The following is an 18412-nucleotide window of genomic DNA, read 5'->3' as shown; positions in this document are numbered from 1 at the left end:
TGACAGAAAACAGCTAGAATAGAATAGAATAGAATACTTTTTTGATCCCGTGATGGAAATTCGTTTCTCTGCATTTAACCCAATTTAACCGAATTAGTGAACACACACAGCACACACACAGTGAGGGGCATCACACACTAACCCAGAGCAGTGAGCTGCCTGCCCAACCAGCGGCACTCGGGGAGCAGTGAGGGGTTAGGTGCCTTGCTCAAGGGCACTTCAGCCGTGGTGGACTGGATGGGGATCGAACCAGCAACCCTCCGGTTACAAGCCCAAAGCCCTAACCAGTACACCACGGCTGCCCACAAAGCTAATGTGAATCTGAAGAAATACTGAATGGAGAGAGTGGAGGAGGGAGGGAGTGGAGGAGGGAGGGAGGGATGGAGGAGAGAGAGGGGGTAGTGAGGCTGTGACACTGGCAGCAGCTGTGGGCAGATGAGCTGTGGGGAGAGGCAGTCCTGGGCTCGGCGTGGCGCCTTGGCTCTCTGTGGAGCGCTGCTTAAATTAATTTAGCCTTTTTTTCAGCACAGTCATGCTGTGGAAAGCAGAGAGACGCGGGGGGGTGGAAGAGAAAGAAACCCCTCGGTGCATCCCATGGCGTCTGCATACATGCTCGGGTTTTTAAAATGTTGATTTAACCAGAGCTCTCATGGAGCCTTGAACGTCACCGCTAGCTATCTTTATACAGCCTCCCTCCTCCTCTTAACTATTTTAACTGTGTGCTCCTCAATTACGCTTTTAGCAACTACAACAGCATACATCATAATGGCCAAAATGTCAGGAATTATATAAACATAAAGTGTATTGAAACCAATTTTGAGGGCATCTGGAGTATGACTAAAGGGACACGTATCAACAGATGTTTTAGGCATTGTGACAATTTCACAAGTGCAAGCAACTCTCACGTTTGCTTTCCCACAGTATAAGCAAGCAACCAAACTGATTTGCACATCCAAAAGCATGTCAAAGAGTTGGCAGAACTGTCCCCCATCTCCCCTTCTCTTTCAACCTTGGATTTTAACTTCGCAGACTAATGCAAATACACCTTAGACTAAAATTGTGGCTGATGCAAGTGCATGGTGCGCTGTTAACGTCAGCGATAAGCGCGGCGAAGAGTGTGTGGCGTGAGGCGGTGTGCATGGCTTGGACACAAGCTTGTTTACTCTCGGAATGCTCTCCCTCCCGTCACTCCAGGGAATCTGCGTGGCCCTGGGTGGCCCCGCCCCCAGCCGCTGTGGCTAGCTATAGTGTCCCGACCAATCAGAGAGGGGGAACATTGGTCTCATTTAGTCAGTCTTCAGCTCTCTCTTTTACACACACACACACACACACACACACACACACACACACATACACACACACATACACACACACACTCACACAATCCCCCTCTCTCTCTCTCTCTCGCTTTCCCTCTCTTATCTGAACTGAAGTTAGCTTGGCTGTACTCCATGGTAGGGCTCACTAGCAGACTGCCTTCAGATTTCCCGCAAAGACTGAGGGGGGGAAAAAACAACTAATTTCAGTCTACCTAAAAGCCCAACCTTTTTATATTGTACATTTAGTAGAGAAACTAGGCTCCTGGCTTTGCCTATTTCAAGATAGGCATGAGATCTACAGAGCCAAACGTAAAATCTCGTCATGTCACGTAAGGGCAGTGATACTGTAGCCCACTGCTTTCTTTTCAAACTTTCCTGTATCATTTCTCTTAGTCCCAACAACTGTTCCATTAAAGGCGTGGGTTGTTTTAATCTTTTTCCTCACCATATCTGTATGGCCAACATCTCAGGGGCAAACACAACACATTTGTACATACAAGGCCAGCATAGACTAAAAACAAAACATATCAGATATTGACACTAAAATTCATCTCACCATACAACTCCTAAAGTCAGTATGGACTTGAGGACATGACACTCAAATGATAAATCACACAAACTGAAAGTCACTGTTATTACTGAACACTGTTGTTTAAAATAACGGAAAACTGCATCTAGAGCAGAGCCCCATTTTGTTAAACTGAGATTAACTTTTCCTGAAAGGTGTGACCTCAATTCTCAGAAAGGTCAGAGTGAACTTGATAATGATCAATCACAAGTTACTCAAGGTGGCAAAGTCCTTTATCAAATGGACGTCTCTTCAGGTTTATACATTGAAATGCAACACAGCAGGGTACATGTACACTCACAACATGGCAAGTCTCAATGATCCTAAGAAATATGAATATGTTCGACTGACAAAAAGGCATCTTGATTGCTAGATAGTTTTTAAACCCATACATACAGAATTCTGCTTAAAACACTACTTATTTACAACCATCACAATTCCAATGTGACATTTGTTGTGAAAGTTAAGATGGAAGCCATCTTGAATTGTGAACCAAGCTAACCAATAATGAGGTTATCAGATCTGAGAGGACAGACTGCAGAATCCAAGACTCTCAAACTATTTACCTCAGTGTTACTTTTGGGGCTATGGTTTAGATTGTGGTTCAAAATGTTGTTTAGACACAAACATTTCAACACTGTCTGCCTGGAATTTTAAATGTGTTTTCTCCCTCTAGGCCTACTGCTCAGGGACTGGTGACGTCCTGGTTGGTTGTAATGACACCTGCACGGAAGTAGCCTCATCTACCTCAGTGAACACCTGTTGGTTCCACAACATCTCCTTGTTTCCTCTGCTTGGTCAACTGGGGGCATTGTGGCCATTTTGATTCTCCGATCTCCACGGTCTCCTGTAGTCCTCCATCCATCTGACTTACCTCCACAACGCTCAGTTGCTCTGTCTGTTGCATGTTACTTTCAGTCCTTCCCTATCCTTAGCCTTCCTTATAGACACACTGGAATCACACTTCTTCAACTAAGACAAGGTCAGGGACACGCTCCCCAGAGAACATAGCTAAGAGTAGATTATTCACTAAAGGACAATGTTGAGGGGTTTGAGAGTCCTTTTCTACCTGTTTATGACTCAGTTTTTTCCAGCTTTTCCATAGGTTCAAGAACATCACCCCTACTACCCACTTCAGCAGGCCATGAACAACTCTCTGTTGGATCGTTCTACACGGCAGTGATATAGTGACTGTCAGAAATGAATAAACTATTCACCGTTTAAGTCAGATGGGCCACATTTGTTTGCTCTTTCTAACATTGCTTGAGCACTTGGGGGCTTTTGCGCAATACCTCTCCTCATTTATCTCCAAATCAATCTCTCTGACAAAACTGGGAAAATGGTAAAGTTTACCAAGTGTCACCAAGACACTTTTATTGTTCACTGCAAATGATCATTTGCTTTCAAACAAAAACACCGCCCCACTTTTTAACTTATGAAGTGACAGCTGTGATCAATAACTCTTACAGATCACGACTACTAGGTGACTTTTGAAATATAATTTGAAATACTATTAGGGAATGTTCTTAGGTTTGTTTTCTCTGATGTTTTACAACATACACCAAATGAAAACATAATCATTTTCCATTGACCGCCAACTTGACCAATGAATGTATGGCATAGCCAAGTAGGCTATAGGTTGATAACTCCAAGATGCAAAGCCATGGTATCTAAAACGACACAAAATTAGCTAGACTGACTGTTGTGTAGATGTCTTGTCTAAAAACCACGGGGAAACACTTTGTAGCCATAGCCTATGAGGAATAGGCAGTTCCGATATTGTTACTGAAGGTTGAGAGAGCCTAACCAAGGCCACAGTAGGCTACAGATGTGCTTAATTGTTTATTTTTTTAAATGTCAAATATGCCTAAATGACCTGAGTATTATATCATACTACATATGATTGTCATGCACACTTCATGGAGAACTTCTAGAATTAGTGACATTATATAAGAGATTGGTTAAAACGCAAGATACTTAATGGACAGCAAGCTTGACAAAACTACCGAGCGCAAACGTGTAAATATACCCGAAACAACAAAGAAAACCTACGCTGGCTTGGGTTTTGAGTAAACACGTAGCCTATGAAAGAGTAAGCTATGGCCGAACCATCTACAGGAGCCCATAACCCGCTTTCTGCCACTGAGCGGCCACACGATATGACCACTCAGCGCGCGGGTAAGGACTCAATACAAACGATGAGAACTTACTTTCAGAGTAGCCTATTTCAGTGTGGTAATAAGTAATAACTTACCTTTTAGACCCTAGAAGTTTGGCGGCACTGTCTTCATGACCTTTAGTGCCATAAGAGAAACGCAATACTTTCGTTTAGTAACAGGGTGGGGGTTGGGGGTGTCGCTCGCTCCTTCTCTCCCCAAATCAAAATTAATGCCGAAAGAACCGGGTGGGCTTCGGCGGTTCCTCAACATACAGCAACACGAATATTCAACTCCTAAAACACGTCTTCACAAACCAGGCACAGCGATAGCCTGTGTTATGTAGACAAACGGCGAATCTTGATCCTCCCCAAATTACTGGATCACTTTCCAGCCGCCTATGCGAACATAGGAAAACACATTAAAAGCCCGATTTTCTACATCCCAGTGGTAACATCTTCTCAACTTGCCCGAATATGCGACATTACAAACCCATATCCGCTCAGGAGAAATGGTCACAGGCGGTACATAAAGCGTTTTAAACAATCGAAAGACACGAAAATGCTTACGGAATTGATGCAATTCTTTTTTTTCCTTTCCAGGTTCCAGCCAACTTATATCAAAACGTAATCCAATAGGAAAGTTTACCCAAAGCTTTCATATAGATGTGATGTTTGGTAAGGTATATTCGGACGAAACATTCCTTGTAGCGAAGAGAAAAAAATAGTTTTCCTCAAAAATCTGAAATTTAAAGTTGTAGCATTTACTCCATCATGGTGGCCATGTTTAAGAGAGACCGGAGTACTACCTGTCAACGTCTCTGTGTTAAGTAGACCCAATTAAACGCTGTTATTGACACATTCATATTGCGCGGAATAAAAAAAGAGACGACCGCTACTGAAAAGAGCTGCCCCTATACAGTCTGTTTTTCCATAAAGCGCAAAATGAAGTAGTTGCATGCAATGAGAAAGTCTTACTGACCCTGCGGAGGACTACATCAGGGCACTCGTTAGGTAAAAAGCCTTTACAGTCATCATCTATCAGTCGTAAAGTCTGGCACTGGAGTTTCTTACTGTGCGAACCGGATCGAGCGTTTCCTTATTACGCACCCACTATTTTACGCAGGTCTGTCAGTTATCGACATCAAAACTAAACTAATGATCGCTTCTCATTTCTACACCGTGGTAAGAAGAACTAACGTCATTTTGACTCTTGCACAAAAATAGGGCCAATATAAACACATTTTTGGTTAATGTATCATAAACAACAACAAAGTTATAATGAAGGATCAGTTCACAAAATATAAAAGGGCAGTGTGCCAATATCACAGATCACGGGCTTCCTATTTTCACTTTCCATAATGATTTACACAATAAAAACAAATGGAGTAAAAACATATGCGAGACACACAATATTTCCTTGTGTAGCTGGGCCTATCATCCAATGGTCATTTACACTGTATAGCCTATATCTTAATAATACTGTAGTATAGGCCTATAGCCAAGTCTAAATGAAGGCCAATTAAACCAGAGCCAATTGAATGTAGATAGAACCACAAAAGTATCTCTCTTCACTTCTGAAGAGATAGACAGCCTTTTATGTGAAATCATCCTTAGTGCCAGACAGTGGGTGCCTCTCATTTGGTCTTTTATACATCCTCCCTTCCTCCTCTGGCCTCGATCCTCACTGATCTACACAAAGAATGATGGGGCGGCAACAATGGGATAGTCTATCCAGTGTTAGTTATAGATCAGTGGGAACGCCCCTCGAGGATCGAGCATCGAGGATCGAGGAGAGATGTCGAGAGGCACCCAGTGTTCCTGTGGCTGGGAACTGGGGGTTTACTGGAGGTCAAGGACGGCATGGAGGAGGTCCAGAGCAGCCCAGGTGCCGGAGGAAATGAGGCCGAGGGGTGAAAAGAGAGCCCACTGTCTGAAAGGACAGTGTCTTACTGATGCTGAAGCTACTCCTCCTCTTCAACTCCTCTTCTATCCTCCCACAGAGTCATCTGTGTGTGTGTGTGTGTGTGTGTGTGTGTGTGTGTGTGTGTGTGTGTGTGTGTGTGTGTGTGTGTGAGTGAGTGTGTGAGTGAGTGTGTGAGTGAGAGAGAGACTCAGATGAGTGAATGGAAAATGTACAAGCGTGTTAAGGACACGTGTGTAGGGGAGAAAGACTAAGTGGTGTGTGTGTGACAGGGAAAGAGAGAATGTATTACATTAGATTATATTCAACGTCACCGTCATTGTGCAGAGTACAAGTACACAGACAATGACACGCAGTTTGCATCTAACCAGAAGTGCCAAAAAGCAGTAAAGTGCTGTGTAATATAGAGTACACAGTATAGACATGGTGCAGCATACACAGTAAGACATATAGTGTATTGTAGACAGTAGCATACAGATAAAGTGGTATGGTTTACATTACAGTAATATACATATGTGCAATATAGTAGCCTTATAAGATCAGAATATATGGATATGCAGTAAGAACAGTGTATCAACATACAAATATGTGCAGTGTATAGCGGTTAACATTGAGTATTGTATTATAGTGTGGATTTATGAGAGTGTGAAACGTGTGGGTGCGTGTGAAATGCTTGACTGAATGAGAGAGAAGCAGAGGCTATGCTACTGTATAAAATATATAAATGGCATACTTACATTTTGTGTTTTGTGCATGTTGCGTTAAGATGCAAACATGCAGCAAGATCAGAGATGTCTTGTTCTCATGAGATATGTGACCATTTTATCTGATAGGAGGAAATTACAGTAAGGAATCACAATCTATTATTTATTTGCCATTGCATTATAGATATAAAAAGCTACTGTCAATTATGCAAATATCTGCTTATGGCATCAGTGTATGAGAAGATGCCTGCCATAATGCATGGTGTGCTTGGAAATGCAGCCTTTCATGAATCAATCTAATGGTGAGGCACAATCTTATGCTCCATTTCTTTAACATTTATTAAGAGAGACCTAGCAGTAAACGGACAACATACGTTGCTGTGACTGCAAAACTGAAGTTGCAGCGACGCACCTAAAAATATACAGACTTGAAGATTGGTCCTCCTCAACAGCCCCCCCCCCCCCCCCCCCCCCCACCCCCCCCCCCCCCCATATGGAATCCTTGCACAACATAGATCGTTGGATGACCTGCCAATTTACAAAGGATTTTATGATAATAATTTGCATTCTTTTCAGGATATTATTCTCAATTTGTGTTTTACCAACCGTTTTGAGAAAGAACAACCCATAATTTCTGAGTAAACCATCATCAAAATAACAAAGAGAACATCAAACGTTTAAAAAGATGATTCACTCTTCAAACCAGATGCAAGCTGTGTTCTTATCAAGTAAAGAAAAGATCAGACTCACAGACCACCAGAGAATTTGTTTTGTTCTGCTATAGATGCCAACTTTGCACCAGCTTTTCCCCACCTTCATTTGATAGCAGGTGATTGATCCGTGGCTTTACATGTGAGTAACGAGTGGACCTCTGTATTGACTGAAGATCCAGGTGATTGTAGGGAGACAGCCTGAGTGAACAATGGAAGACTATAATAGCTGTCCAACTGCCTTGCTATTAAAGCAGCCCCTAGTTGCCAAGATCTAAATGTTTATTGACCAATGTGAGTCTTTAAAAGAGTCACAGGTGTTTCAACCTATGAGGGCTGAGGATTACAGGCAACCAGAGCCTAAACACAAGTAAACACAGTTTTTATCCACCTCTGAAATTTCAGAACAGATTTTATCCACCTGTTGTAAGAGTTTATCCACCTGTCAAAAGGATTTATACAATTGCAAAAATGCACTACCCACATTCACAATATGTACACTCATCAACACTTTAGAACCATTACTATTGTAATCTAAACATTACCCAGTAACCTCCACCATCAAACATTTTCTGAAAGCATTTTTAAAAAATGTGTTAACGCATGGCGCAGTCCACCTCACTGTGATCATAGAATTGTTTACCCACCTCTTATTTTACCACTATATCCCTGCAGGCAACCTGTCTTCTTAACAACGCTATTCAAGTTTAAGTTTTTGATTAACAATAATATTTTTTCAAATTCTTGTTTGGTGTTGATGTTGATGTTGGTTTCTGAGGTTTAAAAGTTGTGAAGACTCTAGCAGAATATTCACTGATCGAGTACCTACATGCATTTTTTAAACTACAATTTCCTCTGCTTACCTTCAGTAATCAATCCCTCCACATTCACACATTACACCCAGCTCTCGCCCCTGAGGGGGGAAGCCTAGGCCATCTGAACAATGAGTCGACCTGGCAAACATCTGCTGCGGAATCAGAGTGGCGAGGTGTGTCATCCTTGTGGGAACTCAAAGTAACAACCAATTCTGCTTAATTGCTCCGAGCCCGAGCCTCGCTCAAGCGCTGCTGGCCAATGCCAACAAGACGCAGGCCAACGAGAAGCCGAGGAAACCGAGCAGAGCAGCCATTGTGAGCACAGTACAGCTGGCGCCTGAGCAGACCCATCAGCCCACTCGCATCTGACACATGGCTGGTAATTAGTGAGTAATTTGTAGTTGTTTATTTCTTTCACCACCCACCCCCCTCCCTGAATCTCCACCACCCCCCACTGCCACAGGGCAATGGTATAGGAAACAAGGATAGCATGTCAAAAGACAAAGGCTAATTAGATGGTGGGCTGACCTGCAAGGATGTTCTAGCGGTTTGGATGCAGTGTGTGTGTGTGTGTGTGTGTGGAGTGGGGGTGAGATGAGATCTCCACTCTGGGACTGAACTTTTGATGCTCTAGTAGGCACTAGGCAGGGTTCATTCCTAATGTTCATCAATTACTTCCCAGGAGAGGCAAGTAATTTGGGCTCTTCGTAGGAAAATTATAAATTGCTAAGGTCAAAGAATTGCAGGGCAACAGTGTATGGCTGACATTTTAAAGTCTGAAAACACATGCTTGCAAACATAATTTGACTGCACAAATTGCTTAGAAGATCTTTTGAAGAGATCCTTCTTTTGACAGACCAAGCAATATTTGTTGTCCGAATTGCATTTTTGTGATCAGAATGTTCACAAAGCCTTTTTCATCTCTGTAATTAAGATTGCAAATGAAAACTAATGAAACTAGGTTACAAGTTTTTGTGAAATGTTCTGCACAAAAGTTTATTTCAGGTTGTCACACACCAGTATTGATGCCTTAAGGAAGTCCACTTAATCCATACTCACACCAAATTGTGTATGACAGTTGGATGGTTTCAAAGGAGCCCATACGAATGTCAAATACCAGAACATGAACATGTGCGATAGAGATACCTCCAAGAAAATGACTGAAGTGATAGTGATAGTGAGAAAATGTCTTTGCGAGAAAACAGAAATGTTCAGCTTTAATGGGCCTCTTGGTTGGCACTTCAGTATGTATACAAAAATGCAATAATTGAGATCACTGATCACGTAATAATTTAATATGTTCATTTATGATTATTTAACATGTTCTTTTCCTACATATATTTACAATAAATAAGCACACTGATAGCATGTAGAATGTTGTATAGAATTCTCTAGAATGTTATATTTTTCCAGAGCTGGAACAAGAAGAAACATACAAGCAACAAGGTCACAAACAACAACAAGAAGAAACAACAAAAAGGTCACCACTGAACAAAACAAACCAGTTGCCTTAATCACATGAAGATGAACGTAGCCTTAGTCATTACAAAATGATAAATCCGTAACCGTAGCCGTAAGAAAACAAATAAACTAGCAGCCCAAATCATAAGAACTGCATTCCAGCGTCTGTTACACAGAACGAGCTCCTCTTCACTCCTCTCGTCCTGGTGGTGGTACAGGCCACAGAGAACACGGGCCTTCTGTCCTTTAGAACGTCACTCTTGGAGAACACCAGCCTCTGGGTGACCAGTCTTTGCCACGCCCGGCACAGGTACGGCTTATCAAAGTCAAGCACGGCGCTCCATCTGCGAGAGTTTGAAGATGAGAACAATGATGATGATGATGATGATGAAGGTGAAGGTGCCTCGGGCGGTCTGGGCGCTGTGCTACTGGATGCGTCAGACGAGCCGTAGTTCCTCATGACGGCGTGCACGGTGGCGAAGACCACGATGCCGTAGTCCCTGCGCAGCCGGTCGAGGAGCAGGGCACACTTGCGGAGGTTGGCCTCCTGCTGGGACACGCTCTCCCCGCCGCCGCTGCGGTCCTGCCAGTAGAAGGCGGAGATGCTGTCCAGGACCAGCAGGCCCAGAGCGGGCCGACTGCTGAACCAGCCCTCCAGGTAGTGAAGGCTGAGGAGCATCTGTGCCGAGCTGCTACAGTGGACCACGAAGAGCCTCCGCAGGCAGGCCTTCACCGTCTCCTCATCGCCCTCCTCTTCCTCCTCAGCGCCCTCCTTCCGACGCTTCTCACTTGTGGCCCCCGCGGTCTTCTGGGATAGCCTGGCCTCCAGGACGGTCACCAGCCGAAGCGTGTCGAAGTGGAAGTCGGTGTCCACGAACACGACCTCTGCCTCCAGCCCGCCGTGCTTGGTTGGCAGGATGCAGCGCACGATCAGGTGGTACAGCATCTCGGTCTTAGCGGTGCCCTCCGTGCCATGCAGTTCCACAATGTCTCCTGCAGAGACGAGAAGAACCCATTTCTCAAAAACATGTTTTTCTGAGCCCGTAATTAAAGATATCAAGGTGAAATTTTCAGAAAATGTTCTTTAAGTTATGTAGAATTACTTTATGTAAAAAACAGTGAATCACCAAAAAATGACTTTATATTAGCTGGGTTATCATAGGCAGGGTCACATATTGTTCAGGCTCTATAAGACAGTCAGAGTATTTTGTAATGATTCTTAAAAACTAGACAGTCACACACTCTAAAAACAATGTGGCCACAACAACAATCTAAATGCAGTTTGGTGTAGCCTCTCCTCTATCTTGTTAAAAAGTAGGCTAAACCAAACAGGGGGCTGGCCCACTAGCCTACTAATAGTAAACATTCAAACTTCGCCACCAATTCTGTTCTACGAATAGGCTACCTTGTGATGGTCCACAATCTTCAGGAAATATTTGGGGCTCAATGTCCTTCAAACATCGCCGTCCTTCAAGCCTCGCAAACAACTGTAAAAACAACCTTAACCTTAATTTACAGTATCAACAAAATGACATAAACACTGGCCTGCGAGAATGTGACATCTTGCTGAATGGCTAAAGGTAATGACCTACGTTTACTGATCTCTACCAACTCAGTGTAAGTGTTTCGAGTGAAATCAAATCATCAGGCTGTGTGTGTTGACAAAGCAACAAGAGAAGCCAGCGACTAAATGTTTCATGATATTTAGAAAGTAGCCTAATTGTGTTGATCATAAAGTTAACATAGACATAGACCTACACATGTATTTGGAAGCAACAAACTATCCTTACCTGAGCACCAGTTTCAGACATGTTGACATTTCTTATCATTCCACTTTATTTTTCGCGCACAATAGTCATCACAGTGCAGCTTCACTTCCTCCAATGTCAGCAACTATTACCGTAATGTTAGGAGTATAAGCACCTCCCCTAAACCGCAACCTGATTTTTCTGTGTTGGAATAGGACGAAACGTTTTCATCGGACAAACTTGACATCCAATCAAACAATTCGAATGAATATCCATATGTTTTGCATAGGCAATGCATTTTAGAAATGTAATATTACCATATAAGAGCAAATGCAACTGACATTTCAAATATGCACATTTGTACATGGTCTACAAGACAACTTGCCCAGGAGAGACCTAATGCCCACAAATAAACCTGATCATGTAAATGTACAGTCCTATGAATATTTCAAGTAGAAAAGGGAGAGGGAAATTACAACAGTACCATCTACTGGTGGGGAACAGTCATGCTATTTGGCAGTAATCACAAGACCCATTGACATGGTCTGTTATCAATTGTTCGGGAAATTAATACCAACTCTGAAACTTTTAAGATCTTGCTTTAAAGGGGTAATGTAACCTATTCAGAAACCCATAAACTGGTGGTTCTTGGCTCTATTATTATAAACAAAAAGTCTAATGCAGTCTTTAATATGTTTGTTTCTGGAAAAAAATAGTAGGCTACCATTGATTAGACTGTCGATTAGGAAAACCACCAGAATGTATTTGCCATTGTTCTAACCCAAACGGGCATGGGCTAGTAACTACCGAATGGTAAGCTTCCCGGTGCGGTGCTATTTTTTCCGCGTTTCCTTTTGACTCGGGAAGTACTCGCACTGTCATAGGGAGAACTAACGGTGCGTGCGATAGCCGGGCACAACCAGTTCATCGACCAGGTCTGTAAATGCTCGAGTTTACATTTTGTAGTTACAGTGTATTCGAATGCATATTATCCCGTAAATATGAAATGATGCGCGTAAAGGCAAATGTATAAATGGTCTGTTTTCAGGCGATTGTAGCAGCATCGTCAGCATGGCAGTGCCCCTACCTCCCTGCGTGATTGACTGTGGGACAGGGTGAGTTTGTTTATCTCAGGGAGCATGTCCTCTGCGGCACTGCCCCTCATAACACAACACTGGTTTGTATTCAGTAGCAGACATTGAAGGAAGTACTTGGCAGTATAACAGGCTACAAATATTTTCCCTTGAGATTACACATCATATTCAAATAATAGCTATTTATGTAGGGTAGGCCTATAGTACAGCATAATACAGAGACAGAATGACAAAAAATAATGCTTTATAAGTTTTATCAGACATATTTATTTTCTATTTTGTAATTTAATATCCCTATGTCACATCTGTCTCTACATCTTATCACCTGTCAGTGGCACATTTCCATAATAGGAAAATGGGTCATTCGAGCCTCCAACAAGAGCTGTCACTGTGCTAGATTTTTGGGCTTTGGAGTGGCTACTGTAATTCTGGGAAATGAAATAAAAACAAGATTGACTAAAGCAGATGGTTCACTATGAAAGTAATGCATGTATCACTAATTCCTGTAAAGGCACACCTGAGTCTTGCAAAGTGCAGAGCTGAGTAGCTGGCTTAACAAATGAGATTTCAGGTATGATAGCAGGCAGCGCACTCTGTCCCCCCCTGTAAGTGATAATGGCACATTTTGCCAGAGGGCAAAACAGCGGTGATCAAGGTCATTTGTAATTAGTTGGAGCTTGTTTTTGGCCGCTTTGGAGCAAACCAATTTCCACTGAACCCACTCTTACCCCCTCTCTCAATCTGTTAGGCTCCAGTTTTAATGAAAGAGCTTATACAAGACACATGACTTTATGTTCATAATTGATGGGAAAGGTCTCAGGTTCAAATACCCCATTAAAAGTTTTCATCAGAGGGGAAAATATTACTTTTCTACACTTTTTAGAAGGGACAATGAACTGTTTAAGGACCATGAGGACACTTGATTTAGCTGCTTCTGTTATAAGACATGATCAAAATGAGGCCTTCTTAGGAGTTGCTGTTCCTGTTTTACTTCAGGTACACCAAGATTGGATATGCTGGCAACACAGAGCCGCAGTTTATAATGCCTTCATGTGAGTACAACTGCATTTGAAATCAAACTGCTGGAGGCAAATGCTGTATCTTCTGTTGGATCCTAGCTAGCACGTGTCATGTCTGATCCACAATGATGTTACTACACTGTAGATTGGCTTGAATGCAGAAACATTCAAGCAATAGAATGAGTAATGTTTTGCAGGATGCTTTTTAGTGTGTGTATGTGATGTTAGCCTTGTGTTTTGTATTTATGTTTATGTTTTTGGTTAAAATATCTGATGCACTGATGACTGTACTGAGGTTCTCTAAAGTACACATTCATATGATTTAGTTTGAATGGTGGACCTTAATCTCTGCACTTGTTTAAAGCATATCACTCATCTGGTACTGTCTAGTTTATTGGTCTTCTCTGTATTTGCATGAATGAAAGACTATCTGTCAATTGATATTCAAGTCAGAATTCAACTTTTTTCAAGCGTAATTAATGCGCTATCATACAGACTTCACCTTCAGTGAGAGAGATAAATGTAGTGAATATTATGCCAAGTTGTGCACCTTCAATTTAATACCAGTGAGCTCTTTTGAACCTGGCTTTCAATTAAACCTGGCCTAGGGGAGAAGCTAATTAAAAGACAACCGAGTTCCACATTTCATCATTGCCATGACCAGGTTACCTTGAGCGAGGTATTGGGCACATCCTCGAATGTGTGTTCGCAGATATCCAAAAAAAAAAAAAAGTCTTTGCTTTGTTAATGGAAGGAATCATCTAACTTGGTTCTTTGTCACAATTTCAGACGGTGTCTCCTTTTTGTAATCTCTGAGTATGACAGCTTCAGTGACACAGTCTATTTTTGCTCAACAAATAGAAGGCCTGAAGGTGAGATTGACTGTGGTGTATTCCATAGCAGTGTTGTTGTGATGTTTCCTCAGGCATAGCGATCAGGGAGTCGGCCGGTGTGGGAGACCAGGCCCAGCGAAGACTGATGAAAGGTGTGGATGACCTGGACTTCTTCATCGGAGACGAGGCTATAGACAAACCCAACTATGCAACCAAGGTGCTGTGTGTTGAAAGCTCTATTTTGGAACAGCAGTTTGGAATTGTATCTGTTTTGGATGATTTTATGTCTTTTTGTCTCTTTCTTTGAAAAGCCACTCTTTTTTTCCCTTTTATCTCTTTTCTTGATCTCCCTGTCTTTCTCTCTGAGATACGTAATCCACAGTTTATGTTGTGTTTGTTTTCTATGAATGATTCATGAGAGTCCTTGGTGAAACATATCATATCTCCAAATGGGCAAAACAAAAAATGAAACCTAGTCCCTTTATGTATTATCATTGACCCAGTAAGATCTTAATTCATTTTTGGGAGGTTTGGTAGTTCTACCAGAAAGACTCAGTAGACAGAATAGAAGCAGATAACAATTTAATTTGAAAGGAGTTACTAGAATATAAGTATAGAAAGAGTTCGGGATAAACATCAATCTTAGGCGCAGGCCCCCGTCTCGAATCCGTCCAGGGATGAACGGAACTCAGATCCTGCTGGTCGAAGAAGCAGGGGCGAAGAGCCTACCCCCCGATGTCGAGACCGGGACCAACTGGCGGCGGTGGTTGTGAGGGAGAAGGTGCAGATAGCATGCTGCGGCTGACAAGATGAAGACTGCTGGCCGTGGTGGCTGGAGGGGTGGTGGAGGGAACGACGAAGACGGCGTACTGAGTAGCAGAGAGAAGTGTTAGAAAGAACAGTTTTAAAGCACCCGCTGAATTCCTATAGGCTAGCACTGATTGAATAAATCGTAGATTGGGGGTGTTCCCCGAAAATGTAAACATGGCTATGATTCGTTACGTGAATGAATGGGTGGAGTAAGAAAGATACACTACGAGTCTCCCTAGTAGAACTTTCGCTGAAGCTATCATATCCATGATCTTCAGCAACTCTTCACCTTCTGTGCTCAGGATGAATGATGAAACAGGTAGAAGTTGGTTGAAAGGAATCAAAGGTAGAAGGAAATGATTGTGCTCTCGGCCATGTTCTCACTTCTGTTCCTGTGTCTCCAAAAGTGGCCAATCAGGCACGGGATCGTTGAGGACTGGGACCTGATGGAGAAGTTCATGGAGCAAATCATCTTCAAGTACCTGCGGGCCGAACCTGAGGACCACAACTTCTTAATGGTGAGGAGAATGAGTCGGAGCTATGGGTGATGCGCTCTGCTCCTTGTCAGCTAAAATATGGTGTGTTTTTACTTGTTTCTTAAGTACTTTGTCATGTAGCTTTCTTCAACACAGTTATTTAGCATTGCAGAAAGACATGCAATGTAAGACATTAGCTAATGGTGCTGTGCTCGGCTCCAAGTCAGGTTAAATATGTCTGTGTGTGTTTTTGCAGTATCAGACTCAGAATCAGCTTTATTGGCCAGGTTTGCGTAACAAACCGGAGTCAAATTCCTTGTTTGTTAAGCAAACCTGGCCAATAAAGCTGATTCTAAGTCTGATTCTGACTTCTACTAGAGCACTTTATTATGTAGCTTTGGTGTTTCTGTTGAAGTAACTTCAACATGGTTATTTAGTATTGCTGAAAGACAGCAATGTAAGACATGTGAACAATGTAGAACTATATTGTGAACACGTCTGAATGGAACAACAATGTAGCACTTGAGTGACAATAATTGTTTCAGTAATATATGCATTGGCTTTGATCTGCATTGTTGTCCAGGCGGACTACATTGTTTGACAATAGGGTGAATCATTATATTTTGTCTGTCTACCCTAAAAGAAGCAGGACATACTTCATTACGTGTTGATAAATTGATGTGAATGCATTCCCAAGACCCAAGCAGACATGTCTGTTAAGCTAAATGCATCATTAAACTCAGTCAAGTTATGTCTGTGGGATAATCCTTTAAAGCAATGTAATTCTTTTACCATAACAGCTTCAAACTCATCTTGATGGCACACTTGCTCACACTAAAGAAAACTAGCCTCTAGAGTCTCTGATATTGCCAATGGGTGTCTGGGTCATTACACTATGTAATGTTGTTATTACGGGTAGGAGCTGACTCTTTTAGTTGGCTTTTAGACACATTGGGTGTTAGAGTTAAATGGGTACCCAGTACATTGAACATTAATGAAAATGAGAATTCCTACATCATGTTATTTTTAACAAACCTGTTGCAGTTGCACTGAGCGAACCTAAGAGTTTAACCTCAAACCCAGCGTTGGATGTTGTGTATGTGTGTCTCTCTCAGACAGAGCCTCCTCTAAACACCCCTGAGAACAGAGAGTATTTGGCAGAGATAATGTTTGAGACCTTCAATGTGCCCGGACTGTACATTGCAGTGCAGGTACGTTTCTCATAAAGAGTGTTGGGAGGAATCAATAAAGACAAGCCATGGTCTTAAAACCACTCAGGGAAATAGACTCTAATTCAGTTTTATGCAGTAAAGCATGTTTATGTTGTAAAATTTTGCTCATAAAAGCTTTTCAGGCCGTAAAGCCCTGATGACTCAAATTCCCCAAAAAAAAAGCTGCTGAAAAAGTTTGAAAACTTAAGTGAATTAAATGTAGTTTGAAACGTTCCCAAGATTTCATTGCATACCCATTTTGAAATATCTGATTTTATTTTGGTTGCCAGTGTTTGGTTTTTTTTTCCCGTTTTTTTTCCAGGCGGTGCTTGCCCTGGCAGCCTCGTGGACGTCTCGCCAGGTCGGAGAGCGCACGCTGACGGGCATAGTGATCGACAGCGGAGACGGCGTAACTCATGCCATCCCCGTGGTGAGATCAAAGCTCCCCGCTGCCATTGAATTTGTGATGTGTTGTGACTCACACGTACTGTATATTATGATTACCGAGAGGCTAAACACTGAGCTGAGTGTGCTGTGCTGCTGTTTCTTACTGCAGTACTGAGCAGTGGTGGAGCTAGTCTTCTTACTGCAGTACTGAGCAGTGGTGGAGCTAGTCTTCATTTGCCTCCCACCCAGACAAGCTCCTTTCTTTACGCTGGCTGCTTGTGAGAGAATTTCAGCTGAATTTGGGGGGAATAATAGCGTGTGTGTGTGTGTGTGTGTGTGCAGGCAGTATGTGAAGTGCCCCTGTGATGAACATGCAAAGAGCTATGGCGCTATGTGTTGCATTTGCATGGCAATGCAAATCCCTATGAGGAAGTCTGTAGTGCCATGGAAGGGGGATTGCTATGAGTTGACTAATGGGGGAATCTGTGATGTTCCACTTAAGGCATACTCAGGCACGGATCAACGCATAGGCTAGATATGGCTGCAGCCTAGGGGCCCCAGGTGTGCCAGGCTGTTAGGGGCATAAAAACATAATAGTTAATTAAAATTTACATAAGAGAATGAACATTAAACTTCATTGCATTCCGAGTTACAGTCAACGTTAAATGACTGGAAGCTTTGTGATTGTGGATGTAAAGATTGTAATATGTGACTAGCAGGAGAGAAGACACAGCACTTTAATAGAGGCATATTTTCACAGTGTAAAGTTGTAGTTTGAAATGTCTGTTTGCTGGCTGAAGATATAAGTTCAGTGGGACTCTGTCCAGTGTGAAAGCACCTTGTGTGTTTTGGGGTGTGGTGGTGGTGGTGGTGGTGGTGGTGTGTGTGTGTGTGTGTGTGTGTGTGTGTGTGTGTGTGTGTGTGAGTGTGCGCGTGTGTGTGTGTGTGTGTGTGTGTGTGTGTGTCTGTGTGTGAGGTGGTGTGTGGGGTCGAGGGATATAGCCTAGGGGCCCCTGGCCACCTTAATCCGCCCCTGAGCATACTGTCTGCAGTTAAAAGTCAATCGAGAGTAACAAAATCGTCACATTAGTGGTCCATTTGATCACAAAGCGCAAGTTTTGATAGAAGGCAAAAGGAGGTGCTGAAAGAAAGTGCTATTTTTATCAGTGTGTAATATG

The 18412-nt window shown here is 42.6% G+C and overlaps 3 protein-coding genes across 4 annotated transcripts in view; 1 reads left to right on the top strand and 2 right to left on the bottom strand.

The window, feature by feature from the left end:
• Window positions 1-5091, bottom strand: part of kmt2ca (lysine (K)-specific methyltransferase 2Ca) — a 144682-nt gene extending 139591 nt beyond the window's left edge. Inside the window, exon 1 of one of the 2 annotated variants that reach the window (XM_062520844.1) lies at window positions 4613-5091. The gene's annotated coding sequence lies outside the window, so the exon portion shown is untranslated. The remainder of the gene's footprint in view (window positions 1-4612) is intronic. The other variant, XM_062520845.1, reaches the window with a different exon arrangement.
• A 4455-nt stretch (window positions 5092-9546) lies between these two features.
• On the bottom strand, window positions 9547-11576 carry xrcc2 (X-ray repair complementing defective repair in Chinese hamster cells 2). The gene is made up of 3 exons (XM_062521191.1): window positions 11447-11576; window positions 11062-11143; window positions 9547-10649 (listed from the first exon to the last, which is right to left on the bottom strand). Exons 1-3 carry the CDS (start codon window positions 11483-11485, stop codon window positions 9799-9801), a joined length of 972 nt encoding a protein of 323 aa, XP_062377175.1. The 5' UTR covers window positions 11486-11576; the 3' UTR covers window positions 9547-9798.
• Window positions 11577-12286: 710 nt separating this feature from the next.
• The window catches only part of actr3b (actin related protein 3B), a 23679-nt gene continuing 17553 nt past the window's right edge, over window positions 12287-18412 (top strand). Inside the window, exons 1-7 of the mRNA XM_062520943.1 lie at window positions 12287-12339; window positions 12453-12519; window positions 13495-13550; window positions 14443-14567; window positions 15568-15678; window positions 16752-16847; window positions 17170-17277. Coding sequence (XP_062376927.1) covers window positions 12476-12519; window positions 13495-13550; window positions 14443-14567; window positions 15568-15678; window positions 16752-16847; window positions 17170-17277 — 540 coding nt within the window. The 5' untranslated portion in view covers window positions 12287-12339; window positions 12453-12475. The remainder of the gene's footprint in view (window positions 12340-12452; window positions 12520-13494; window positions 13551-14442; window positions 14568-15567; window positions 15679-16751; window positions 16848-17169; window positions 17278-18412) is intronic.

The sequence above is a fragment of the Sardina pilchardus genome, chromosome 19 (genome assembly GCF_963854185.1).
Source record: "Sardina pilchardus chromosome 19, fSarPil1.1, whole genome shotgun sequence".
NCBI lineage: Eukaryota > Metazoa > Chordata > Actinopteri > Clupeiformes > Clupeidae > Sardina > Sardina pilchardus.
Note: the sequence above shows the minus strand (reverse complement) of the source record. Positions and strands in the feature narration are given on the sequence as shown.